Genomic DNA, 12,602 nt, shown 5'->3' with positions numbered 1-12,602 from the left:
AAGCACCAGCCAAAGGCCTTATCTTACCCCAAAACCACAGGCCGTGGGAGACTGCCAGTTCTGTTTTTAATGAGATGAGACAACATTTTCAGTTTGGATCTTTAGTTTGAAAGGTTGCTAAGCAGCTCCATTTTTTTTCCCTACATATTTCTGAGGCTTCATCAGACTGCAGGCAAAGGTACGGAAAGCGTGTTGCTTTCACATGTTGTTAGGCTCAAACCCCATGCATAGCATAGCCAGGAGCAGAAGATGTGATGCAAACACCTTCGGAACGGGGCACAGTTTTCCAGTCCATGTTGCAGGAGTTTGCAACCTTTGCCTGCAAAGATTGTCTGTGATCTTTAAAAGTAGGTGCATATTTAAAGTAAAGAGAAACAAAATACTATCCAAACAGCAACCTCACATAACTAAAAAAAACCCTGCAGAGTTGCAGGTATTTCATGTACAGAAAGAAAACCCAATCTTCGTGTTCCATTTGACTGGATGGTATAAGGCTCCTGCCTTGAGTAGGGGGTTGAACTAGAAGACCTTTGAGGTCCCTTCCAGCCCTATAATTCTAATGCTTCTAAGGACATACCTGGCAGTTTTTTGGAAGCACAACCTCCTGGAAACAGAACATCTTGTTTCAATTGTCCACCATTTGTTAGTAAACCAGGCCTTTGGAAATGTACTCAGTACTCTGATTAGTCTAGCTGCCTACAAAATGGCTTCTCTTATGACAAGTGTCAACATTTTCTTCGCACAGTGTTTTGAGAAGGAGAAACTTTTGCACAGTACACAAGAATGTACAAGAAAAGCTACTATCCGTATATGAGGTAGCTGCAGTGCAATCCTTGAGCATATTTACTCATCATGATACCCCACCGTGCACCTCAGTGTGGTACATGGAAGGGTGCCTTTATGTTTTGTTCTCCGTAACTGAGCAGTTGTACCACCACCACCAAGGAACAATGGAATTGTTTCCATACACTCCCTTGTTATTTATCTTACTCTGCGAGTCATAAGGTATATTTATTGTACTTAAAAGCCCAGTTGGTCTAGCGCAGGAGTATCAAACTCAAGGCCTAGGGGACAGATTTGGCCCGTGGGGTGCTTAGATCTCATCCGCAGGGCTGTCTTGGAAACAGCAAAGGACCCGACCCACAGTGCCTCTGCCAGGAAAAAGGAGCTTTGTTTTCTCTGGCAGAGTGTTGCAGGAGGTCATTGCGGCCAAAACGGAGCTGTGAGGGCAGTAGGCAGCCCTCCAGAGCACCGTTTTCACTGGCAGAGGGTTGCAGGAGGCCACTGCAGCAGAAAACAGAGCTCAGGAGCCTGTTTGCGCTGTCAGAGTATTTGGGCCACCACAGGTGCCCCCCAACACAAGTGACATCAAGCTGGCCATGGCCCCCCTGCCCCCCGAGGTTAAACACAACCCTGATGCAGCCCTCAATGAAATCGAGTTTGATACCCCTGGTCTAGTAGTTCAGGCATGAAACTAGTTTTTGTCTAGTTTTTGTGAGTTTTAGTCTCACCTTAGACATGAAGCTAGCTGGATGACTTTCGGCCAGTCACTGTGTCTCAACCAATAATGGTTTCCTCTTATCTTCACTACTGGTTCCGGAACCAGGAGCGCTCATGCGTGGTGCTTCTGCGCTTTGCGCAAAACCTTCTGCACATGTGCAGAGCATCTGTGGTGATGTCTGGCTGGCTGGGTGGAGCCTTCCGCTACTGCCACTACTGGTTCGCCTGAATTGGGAGGAACTGGCAGAATACCACTCTGGTCTCAACCCTAGGAAAGAGGAAAGGGCGAGTCACTTCCCAAAATCTTGCCAAGAACAACTGCAGGGATTTTTTTCATCAAGTGTCAACACCGATTGAAGGGGCATGCATGCAACACACCACACACACACACACACACACACACACACACACACACACCCCAAGTCCTTTGGACAAAGCTTTGTCTATTATATAAAATGATGATGATGCTAAAAAGCTGTAGGTCACTGCACAAAGGATTTTATTATGCAGAACTACACGTATACTCTTGAGGTTGGGAATGGAATGTTGAACTCTGAATTACAAAGGAGTAGCAAACCTTCAACGACAATGAGGGTACCCTCCCTTCAGTTTTCATATGCTTTCTGCTCAGAAAGTATAACATCCTACCTAAGTCAACAAGTTTCTTTGGTGGCCTCATGAGCAAATTGGTTGGGCTGAAGCAGCAACTTTCGTTTTTCTCTTGCCTTTCTCCTTCTTCATCCCAGGCAAGATAGGTTTAATGTTTAATCTTTCTTGAGGCTCGTTTAAAACTCACGCTAATTGCAGAGGACGAGTCTGGAGGCATTCCTGAAGACCAGGGCCAGGGCTGGGCAAGTTCTCTAAGACTATATCAGTCTAACAAATAGGCATTCAAGGGTGTCACAAGAGGAAGTTACTTCAGGGAGTTTGGAAACCTGGGAGTTTTTCTTAATTCAAGCCTGGGAGGAACCTTTATAAATATGGGTGTCAAAAAATAAAAAGGTGGAGATTGTGGGAGCTGCAGACTTTGAACGGTTGCTTGGAGTCGTCATCTGGTTCTTGTGTTTCCAGTAAGTCATTCTTGTTTACTTCATATAAGGAAAGTTATATTCAAGAGAAAACTAACATGAGAAAGTATCGGTGAGCCTCTCATTTTGTGAATTTATTTGCTGCTATCTGTGCCTCCTGGGCATAGAATTCTGAATGTCTGTGGGAAGATATTGCATGTATCAGCCTCAGCTCTGAATATATCATGACAGCTTAAAGTGTGACCTGTTGCCAGTTCACACTTATTTTCTTGCTGTGAAACTTTTGGTTGTTGATTTGGGGGGGGGGGATCAATTTGTTTCTTAAAACACAGGAACTGGGTGAAAACTGGTTGGAGATTTAGGGTGTAGTAAGGCAATTTTAGAGGGATGTGGTGGCTCAGTGGGCTAAATGCTGAGCTTGCGATCAGAAAGGTCGGCAGTTCAGCAGTTTTGAATCCCTAGCACCGCATAACCGAGTGAGCTCCCGTTACTTGTCCCGCTTCTGCCAACCTAGCAATTCAAAAAACATGTAAAAATGCAAGTAGAAAAATAGGAACCACCTTTGGTGGGAAGGTAAGAGTGTTCCTTGTGCCTTTGGGATGGCATGGAGATGTCTTCGGACAGCACTGGCTCTTCAGCTTTGTAACGGAGATGAGCACCCCTGTCTAGAGTTGGGAATGACTAGCACATATGTGCGAGGGAAACTTTTACCTTTAAGGCAATTTTAAAACCCATAATTATAAATCTTAATGATGGCTTCCCATGATCGTAAATTAATGTTGTTAGGGATAAACACCATTTGTATTAGAAAAGAAATTGTTAAAGTAAAATTGTAACACGAATAATCATAATTGTAATTTTAAAGAGGGGGGGGAGAGCAGAAAGGGATGCCATAGTGAACAGCTTCCATTCAGCCATGCCTGTATCATTCTCCAAATTCTTGCTGGTTCTATTTACTCCTAACCTCATTACATGCCACCCTCACAGCCAGTTGAAGGGAAATGGGCACACGGTTCCTTACATTGCCCAATATTATGTAAAAGAGGGAATTCCAGCAAGTACATCGCAAGCTGAAGTTCTTTGTTCGCATCAAGATTGGCATCCGCTCAACAATGTACACATAGATTTGTCAACAATTGATCAGGCAGAAACCTGAAGTCGAAGTTTGCAGAAGACAATTCATCTATTTACTTCCTGTTGAAATATGTTGGAGGACATTGAATTCAATGGTCAAAGAAAAAAGGAGAAAAAGCCTCAACTGACCAAAAAAAAAACAAAACCATACATTTTCATAAGGGGGTGAGGAGATAACAGAAGTACTCGGGGATCCTTCAGCATTACAGATTGGTTTCTTTGTCACGCACAAGAACTCAGAAATAGTCTATAGCTGGGATGGTGAACTTTTTCACCCCAAGCTGCAATGTGCTTGTATGCGCACATGCTGGAGCACCGGAACCCCAAAGACCAGCTGGCTGATGCATGCGTGCCTGTTTTTTTTTCAATTCTTCAGGCTGCTTTTGGGGCCATTTTCAGGCCGTTTTTCAGGCCAAAATGGCCTGAAAACAACCTGAAAAATGGCCTGAAAACAAGCTGTTTTGGGGGGCTTTTTTGGGCTGTTTTCAGTGCTCCAACACCTGTGAAGACCAGCTGAAAACCAGAAAAGCAGCTGGCAATGGCACGTTGCCCACAGAGAGGGCCATATATGCCACCTCTGGCACAGGTGCCATTCGTTTGCCATCACGGGTCTATAGTGATAGATCTTATCCCCCTTAGACTTGGCCATGGGGGGAAGTTCTGGCTGTTAAAAAGAAGGGGCAGGATGTATAGGACATACTGTAGAGTTCAGCAATCTGGAGAACATAAACTTGATGGCAGACCAGCTGAAAGTGTGGGTTGACTCGATAACTTCCATCTGATTCCCAAAGAGCTCTTGACAGAAAATAGGTTGAAAGAAGGCCTTTTGGACTACTGGTGTAAGGGCAATGCAGTATCTTTCTCCCTCCCAATTTTGGAGGAGAGGGAATACAATTTTCATGGAGCACTATCCCGGCTACTCACAATAGGAAATTGAAATGGCCAGTTAGATTAATGCTCTTCAATCAAGAAAATAAAACTAATAATTATTCATCACTGGTAATTTGGATAGTTCGGTTTTTCTCAACACCACCCTTTTCTAAGGTGATGAATTCGATGGAGAAAGAGAAAAGGAGAAAAATCCATAAGTGACAAGAAGTGATGAGAAAATATGACAGGAAAGGAAAGAAGGAAAGGGGAAGGGGAAAGGAAAAGAAGGGAGGGAAAGAAAGGGGAAAGGAAAAGAGGAAAGGAAAAGAAGGAAGGGAAGGAAGGAACGGTAAGGTATGGGTGTCTTAAATGAACATTTTGTCACCAGAGCTCTATAGTATAAAAGGATCCTGTTTGTCAAAAGGATTGAGATTTTGTTGGCAATCAATTAATAGAATTGTATAGGAAGACTATCCTAATTAGGCACAATAAGAAAGAAGAAATGGGTTAAAACTTTTATCTCTATTCCCTGAAAGGAATTACGTTGTAAATACATGTGTGCATGTCCATAAAATAAAATAAATACTGTAGTAGAGCTAATCATGGAATTATGGTAAGGCTAGCTGAATATTTGTTGTTTGTTGATTGCCAACATTTTCCAATCTTCTTTGATCATGATATTGGAATTTCCAGCGGAGATTGGAACCCTTTCTCTCTAGGCACTGTAAAAAAACATAGCAAACCCTGTCTCTGATGTTCCCCAGGATTCATGATATAACAATAACTTCACAATACAGTATATAGTTAAACTGAATGGACTGACCACCCTCTCTAATGGAGGATTTTCTTCTAAAAAATAAGTTGTGTAACCTTTTGTGAAAGCTTCCCTGGGTAAACAAGCCATTTGGTTGACAGTGGTTCAGAGATAGTGATCCGGATCTGTCTGTCTGTCTGTCTGTCTGTCTGTCTGTCTGTCTGTCTGTCTGTCTGTCTATCTATCTATCATCTATCTATCTATCATCCATCTCTATCTATCTATCATCTATCTATCTATCTATCATCTATCTATCTATCTATCTATCATCCATCTCTATCTATCTATCTATCGTCTATATGTCGTTATCTATATCCCTATATTTATAACCTATTCCAAGTGCACACCAGCTGAGGATTTTATTTATAAAATTTTCAAATGGAATTTTAAAAGCAGAGGTAACCACCTATGAGCATCAGAGAGATATTGTTTGTGAATGGATGGTTGGCTCTCAGTTACCGAGGCTAAGACCCATCTTTAGAATTCTATCTCCCAATACATTTACCCTTTGAAAATAGTATTTGTGCTATTGGCCAAACAATCCTTTGAATTGATTACATATTTAATTTTATACATGGTGTATATTATATATTGAATGACAATCCTTATGCCTAACCTGACATCTCTGTTAATCAGAACTTACTCTGGATTAATTCCCGTCCATCTCTCTTCTTCTAGAACCAATACTGCTGTGGTTACTTCCAAGCTTTCACCCAGAGGGGGGCCTCGTGGGACCACTTCCTGCTAAGATGGAAAATCTTGCTAACAACTTCTCCTGCTATGACCCATCCATTGTTGGTTACGTTACATGTCAGTGGGTTGGGGCATTGTGGTCGTAATAGTGGGCACAGTGGGCAATGTGTTAACTCTGTGGCCTATGCTCTTGACACCAAACTGCAGACACGCTTCAACATTCTCATTGTCAACTTGACTTTGGCCGACATCCTTTATTGCACCTTTCTGCAGCCCTTTTCCGTGGACACCTACCTGAATCTCTACTGGAGGACAGGAGCTGATTTTTGCCGTGTCTTTGGGATGCTGCTGTTTGTCTCCAACCGGTCTCCATCTTGACACTCTGTCTCATAGCAGGTGAGCCGCTACCTCCTCATTGCTCATACGGCTCTCTTTGACCGTATCTTCACCCATCTGGGAAGTGATACTAATTTCCCTGGGGACTTGGGTCGCTGGAATTGCCAGTTTTGCCCCCCTGTGGAATGTTTATGTCTTGGTCCCCAAGTCTGTACCTGCAGCTTCCATCGCCTCCGTGGGAGGCCCTACACCACCAGCCTCTTGGCTTCACTTTGTGGTGGGCCTGAGCTGTGTTGGCATCTTTTATTTCCTCATCCATCGCAAAGTCAAGAGAGCTTCCCAGGCCTTGGATCAATACAAACTGAAGGCGGCAGCTTGAAGGAAGCTCATGTAGCTGGAACCAGCTCAGCTATACCAGGACAGTACAGGAACTGGACAGTGGAGTGGACAGCGCAGCTGCTTCACCGCATTCCTGTGAGGGTCTGTCCTCTGAGCCCACATCCAAGACCAGCATTCCCCCCGAGTTTGGACAGCAGCACGGCTCCTTCTGTGGCCCAGCCTGTGGTCCCATCAAAAAAAGCGACCCCCTGCAAACCCAAGGATAGCAACACCGAATTCCAGCGAGTGACCCGCATGTGCTTTGTGGTGTTTATTTTCTTGTCCTTTGCTACATGCCTTTTTTGCTCATCAACATCTTTGATGCCAAAAACCGGGCTCCAACTCTCCTGCATGTGATTGCTGCCAATCTGACATGGCTGAACAGTTGTATTAACCCTTTACTTTATGCAGCTATGAACCGGCAGTTCCGTGAGGCCTACAGAGGAGTGATTTACAACATTGGCAAGAAAATCCGCTGGTGCGCTAACCTGTCGGGAGCTGTGAAACACCTTCTCCTCATGGCTAAGTTCTCTGACCTCGATTTGTCCTCAGGAATGGACAGGAAATTGCCTACACTTTCACTGAGGACTAAATCCCCAGAGTTTGTACTTCTGTTCTTATTATTATTGTATTTTATACTCCATCTTCTGTGGAAGCCAATGGGGGGTGACTTTGTAAATCAAACAGAATTGACTGACTGAGCCTCAATCTGAGTGGTTGAAAACTATGGAAACTCCACTTTGGGTCTGCATCTAAGAGGGGGGGGGAACTGGCCAGGTTCACGTTAATACTGCAAATGTTGCCCTTCGTAAAGGATTGTTTGGTGGGGCAACCTGCTCTCTCTGTGTAATAGGCTAAATTGTCTGTACATCAGTTGCCTGTGTACATGGTACATATTTTTGTATTATTATGCATTATTTCTGTTTTGTTGTTTCATTGCCAAAAACCCTTCACTTCTTGAGCTCCTCCCCCAAATTACAATCTCCTGTCTGCTCCCAGATCAGGTAAAAATCTTTGTCCTTGTTTTCACAATACCTGGTAGTTTTTGTATTCGACCCTAGTAATAGTTAAAAGTTGCTGTCAGGTTTTCATGCAAACGTTTTTCCAGGTCTATCTGGAAAGACCTTGGATTTTTCTATCTGGAAAGACCTTGGATTTTCTATCTGGAAAGACCTTGGATTTTCTATCTGGAAAGACCTTGGATTTTCTATCTGGAAAGACCTTGGATTTTCTATCTGGAAAGACCTTGGATTTTCTATCTGGAAAGACCTTGGATTTTCTATCTGGAAAGACCTTGGATTTTCTATCTGGAAAGACCTTGGATCTTCTACTTTGAAAACATATTTTTAGCTTAGAATAGAGAGGAAATATATTCTCTCTATTCTAAATCGCATTTAAGGCTTAGCCCATATCTCTTCAGTCTTATGTTGTATCTAGATCTTTCAGTTGTGGTTAGTTGCGAAGTTGTTTCAACCCCTTTGTGACCCCATGGACAACATTCCGCCAGTCCTTCCTGTCCTCTACCATCCTCTAGAGTCCACTTAAGCTCACGCCTACTGCTTTGGTGACTCCATCCAGCCACCCCATTCTCTGTCGTCCCCTTCTTCTTTTGCCATCATTCTTTCCCAGTATTAGGCTCTTCTCCAGTGAATCCTTCCTTCTCATTAGATGGCCAAAGTATTTGTCAGAGTTTGTTGCAAAATTTAAATCCCTAAAGCACACACAGATAACCAATTCAGCTGGATTCATTAACTTCTTTATATACATAAGAATAGATGTATAAATGTACAATACCAACAGGTGGTTCTTCCAAGTAAATACAAGGCAGGAGAGTTACAGGCAAACACAAGCAATAAGTTTCATTTCAATAGACAACTTTGTAACTTTGTAACTTTAATAAAATTTGTATGCCACCCACTCCCTAGGGACTCTGGGCGGCTCACAACAAAAGCAAAAACATAGAATAATAAAAGTACAATTATTTAAAATAAAATCACCATTCAATCACGTGGGCTGGATTATTTCTCAACAGCTCCAGGCCTGCCGGAACAGCCAGATCGTGGTCGCTTTACGGAAGGCCGGGAGAGTGGCAAGGGTCTGGATCTCCGCGGGTAGCTCGTTCCATAAGGCCGGCGCAGCTACAGAGAAGGCCCTCCCTCAGGGGGCCGCCAGCCGGCATTGTCCGGTCGATGGCACCCGGAGGAGGCCCACCTGTGTGATCTTATTGGTCGTTGGGAGGTAAATGGCAGGAGGCGGTCTCTCAGGTAGCCAGGTCCAGTACCATGTAGGGCTTTAAAGTAACGACTAGCACCTTGAAGTGGGTCCGGAGACCAATGGGGAGCCAGTGCAGCTCGCGGAGGATAGGTGTAACATGGGTGTATCTGGGTACACCCATTATCGCTCGTGTGGCTGCATTCTGGACCAACTGCAGTCTTCGAACACTCTTCAGGGGCAGCCCCATGTAGAGCGCATTACAGTAATCCAGTCTTGAGGTGACGAGGGCATGAGTGACTATTCGAAGTGCCTCCCGGTCCAGATAGGGCTGCAACTGGTGCACCAGGAGAACCTGGGCAAAGGCCCCCCTGGTCACAGCCGACAAGTGGTGTTCTAACGTCAGCTGTGGATCCAGGAGGACCCCCAAATTGCGGCCCCTCTCCGAGGGGTGTATAATTTCACCCCCCAGGCTAAGAGGTGGAATGTCTGGACCATCTTTGGGAGGCAACATCAATAGCCACTCAGTCTTGTCTGGATTGAGTGCAAGCTTGTTCGCTCCCATCCAGACCCTGACAGCCTCCAGGCACTGGGACATCACTTCAACTGCTTCGCTGAGTTGGCACAGGGCGGAAAGATACAATTGGGTATCGTCCACATATTGATGATATTTGATCCCGTGCCGGCGTATGATCTCACCCAGCGGCTTCATGTAGATGTTAAATAGGAGGGGGACAGTCTGCTAGTTTACTTCTCAGAGCAGCCGACTGCTTAAGTTTCGGTTTCAATTCTTTGCACAGACTCAGATCTGTTTCAGCTCCCATTGGCTGACTTAGTTGTTATGCATATTCATTGACTGACCTTGTTCCCATGTCTCTCCCAGTCATGAATATTTTAACAGTATTTGAGTTTCATCTTCAGGATCTGGACTTCTAAAGAGCAGTCAGGATTGATCTCCTCTCCTCTCCTCTCCAGGATTGACCGGTTTGATTGCCTTGCAGTCCAAGGGATTCGGCAGGAGTCTTCTCCAGCACCATAATTCAAAGATTCACAGATCTTTCAGTTACACTCAGCCAAATCTCCCACCCTCAGCTCTCCAAGGTCTTCCAATTCCTCAGATGAAGCTATTCTGCCCCTTTTGCTTTCTTTCATCTAACTATCCTTCAGTAATCAGTAAACTCTGAAGGATAGATCCAGTCATTATTTGGATGAGAAACCACCCCAAAATTCTCAAGGCTGCCAACAAGAGTTGGAAACTAAAGAAATCCTTAAAAAGACAAACCACTTCTATATTGCTGCCAAGAAGATGCCATAAGTCTATGCAGTCATCAAAAATGAAGCTCAACTGGAGAAAGATTTTCTCTTCCTTTAGATCTCTCATCCAAACTCACAAATCTTTGAGACCATTCATTTATTTGCCTCCCTAATAATAATCTAGTGCTTCTCTCACTATTTTCCCCTAGCCCTCATCATAGCTATCTCTTTTATGATGGATTGTAGATTACAATTCCTTGAATGTAGGTGTGGTGCTAAAGGATCGCAACATATAAAAGGGGCTTTGTGATACTCTATGTACTACTAAAATTGTTGTTGTATTTATCCATTTCTCTGTTTGTACACACAGATTGATTTCAAACAGCGCTTATACTGAAACGATGCATAATATATCTGGGACCCATTACGCCTATGAAATTGAAATTTCCACAATGCCAGACCAGTTTTATTTTGCAAATTGAGGCCTCTGCAGCATCCAGCAGTCATATGATCATGATTTCCAACACTCATTGTGAGCTTCCCATAAGCAAAGTCAGTGGGGAAGTCAGCAAGAAGTTGGAAATTGCTCCTGCCGCTACCCCTTCCTCCCCACGGTCATTCTATCTCTTTAAGTAAAGAAATATGATTTACTGAGAGACCGCCTCCTGCCAATTATCTCCAGAGACCTATTAGATCGTACAGACTAGGCCTCCTCCGGATTCCATCTGCCAGCCAATGTCGGCTGGTGACCCCCCGGGGGAGGGCCTTCTCTGTAGCTGCTCCGGCCCTGTGGAATGATCTCCCCGTTGAGATCCGGACCCTTACTACCCTTCCGGCCTTCCGCAAAGTGACCAAGACCTGGCTGTTCCGGCAGGCCTGGGGCTGTTGAACTATCCAGCCCCATTCTAAGTTATGAATGTTGTTGTATTTTTAATTGTTGTTTTTATTTCTGTATTCCCCCCCTTCCCTTTTTATTGTTAGCCGTCCTGAATCTTCCAAGAGTAGGGCGGCCATATAAGCTAAATAAATTCAATTCAATTCAGTTCAATTATTTTTGAAGTTCATTTGCCAATTATTTTTCCATTTATGATATGTATTCAATCAATCAGAATATAGCTGGAAGGGACCTTGGAGGACTTCTAGTCCACTCTTCATCACTGCCCTATACAATTTCAGATAAGTGGTTGTCCAGTCCCTCTTTAAAAACTCTGGTGAGGAAGCACCCACAATTCTGAAGGCAAACTGGTTTGATTGTCCTCACTATTAGGAAGTTATCCTTAATTCCAGGTTACTTCTCCCCTTGATTAGTTTGCATCCATTGTTTCTTGTCCTGCCCTTTGGTTCTTTTGTGGCAGCCTCTCAAATACTGGAATACTGCTATCATATAATATGAGAGCATATATGATAAATACTGCTATATGCTACTCTTCTTAGCATGGGATTGTCCAACACTGAGGTTAAAAAAAATACATGGTCAGCCTACAATTTAAGGTTAATTCTAGTTGCATCAGGCTGCTCTACCTTTCTCTCAAAGGAAAACCCAGTGGGTGATGGGATTGTCTAATATGTATCTAAAAATAGTCTTTTGGTCGTGCTGCTCATGTCAAAAAGATCAAAATTGACTAGGCCACTAAACATATCAGTAAAAGAATGGGTAGATGCAAATATCTGGAACTCAGTTTTGTGGCGTTGTTACAGTAGATGAAGAAATTAGAAGACATTCAAAAAGTCTACTTAGAGTAGCAACACCTACTGAAAGATTAAGAATTTCTATTTATTTTTTAATCTAAAGAAAGAGAAGCTAATGACTAATATACAAAACATGAGACAATGTTTTACAATGTACCTCATCTTTTTAGTACAGCAATGTATGTATATTATGTATAAATAAATGATTAAACATGCTCAAAATGTTTCACTAGGCTGCCCAGTCAAAAGGATTTATTTTTATGTATGTATTTCATCAAACATGGATTAGATAACAGATATAAGTATAAACATGATTATGGATACATGAAATGGATACAAATAAATGGGGACAGTAGGACAGGGAGGGTAGGCACTCTGGTGCACTAATGCACGCCCCTTACAGACCTCTTAGGAATGGGGTGAGGTCAACAGTAGACAATCAAAGGTTAAAGTTTTGGTGGTTTGGGGAAGAAACCAGGTAGTGCATTCCAGGCATTGACCACTCTGTCGCTGAAATCGTATTTTCTGCAGTCGAGTTTGGAGCGGTTTACCTTGAGTTTGTATCTATTGTGTGCTCATGTATTGCTGTGGTTGAAGCTGAAGTAGTAATTGACAGGTAGGACATTCTAGCAGATAATTTTATGTACTACACTTAGGTCAGAGCGTTTCTCCAGAAAAATCACCAAATCATAGAC

General features: G+C 43.4%; 1 protein-coding gene across 1 annotated transcript; it reads left to right on the top strand.

Annotated features, from left to right (window-relative positions):
• Positions 1–2,390: 2,390 nt before the first annotated feature.
• GPR84 (G protein-coupled receptor 84) lies at positions 2,391–7,874 on the top strand. The gene is given in 13 exon segments (XM_032210962.1): positions 2,391–2,570; positions 6,025–6,147; positions 6,150–6,215; positions 6,218–6,400; positions 6,403–6,434; positions 6,436–6,498; positions 6,500–6,578; positions 6,581–6,638; positions 6,640–6,740; positions 6,743–6,796; positions 6,799–6,892; positions 6,894–7,027; positions 7,030–7,874. Coding segments are annotated over 12 exon segments (1,341 nt in total). The 5' UTR covers positions 2,391–2,570; positions 6,025–6,095; the 3' UTR covers positions 7,455–7,874.
• The last annotated feature ends 4,728 nt before the right edge of the window (positions 7,875–12,602 follow it).

The sequence above is a fragment of the Thamnophis elegans genome, chromosome 2 (assembly GCF_009769535.1).
Source record: "Thamnophis elegans isolate rThaEle1 chromosome 2, rThaEle1.pri, whole genome shotgun sequence".
In the NCBI taxonomy this organism is placed as follows: Eukaryota; Metazoa; Chordata; class Lepidosauria; order Squamata; family Colubridae; genus Thamnophis; species Thamnophis elegans.
Note: the sequence above shows the minus strand (reverse complement) of the source record. Positions and strands in the feature narration are given on the sequence as shown.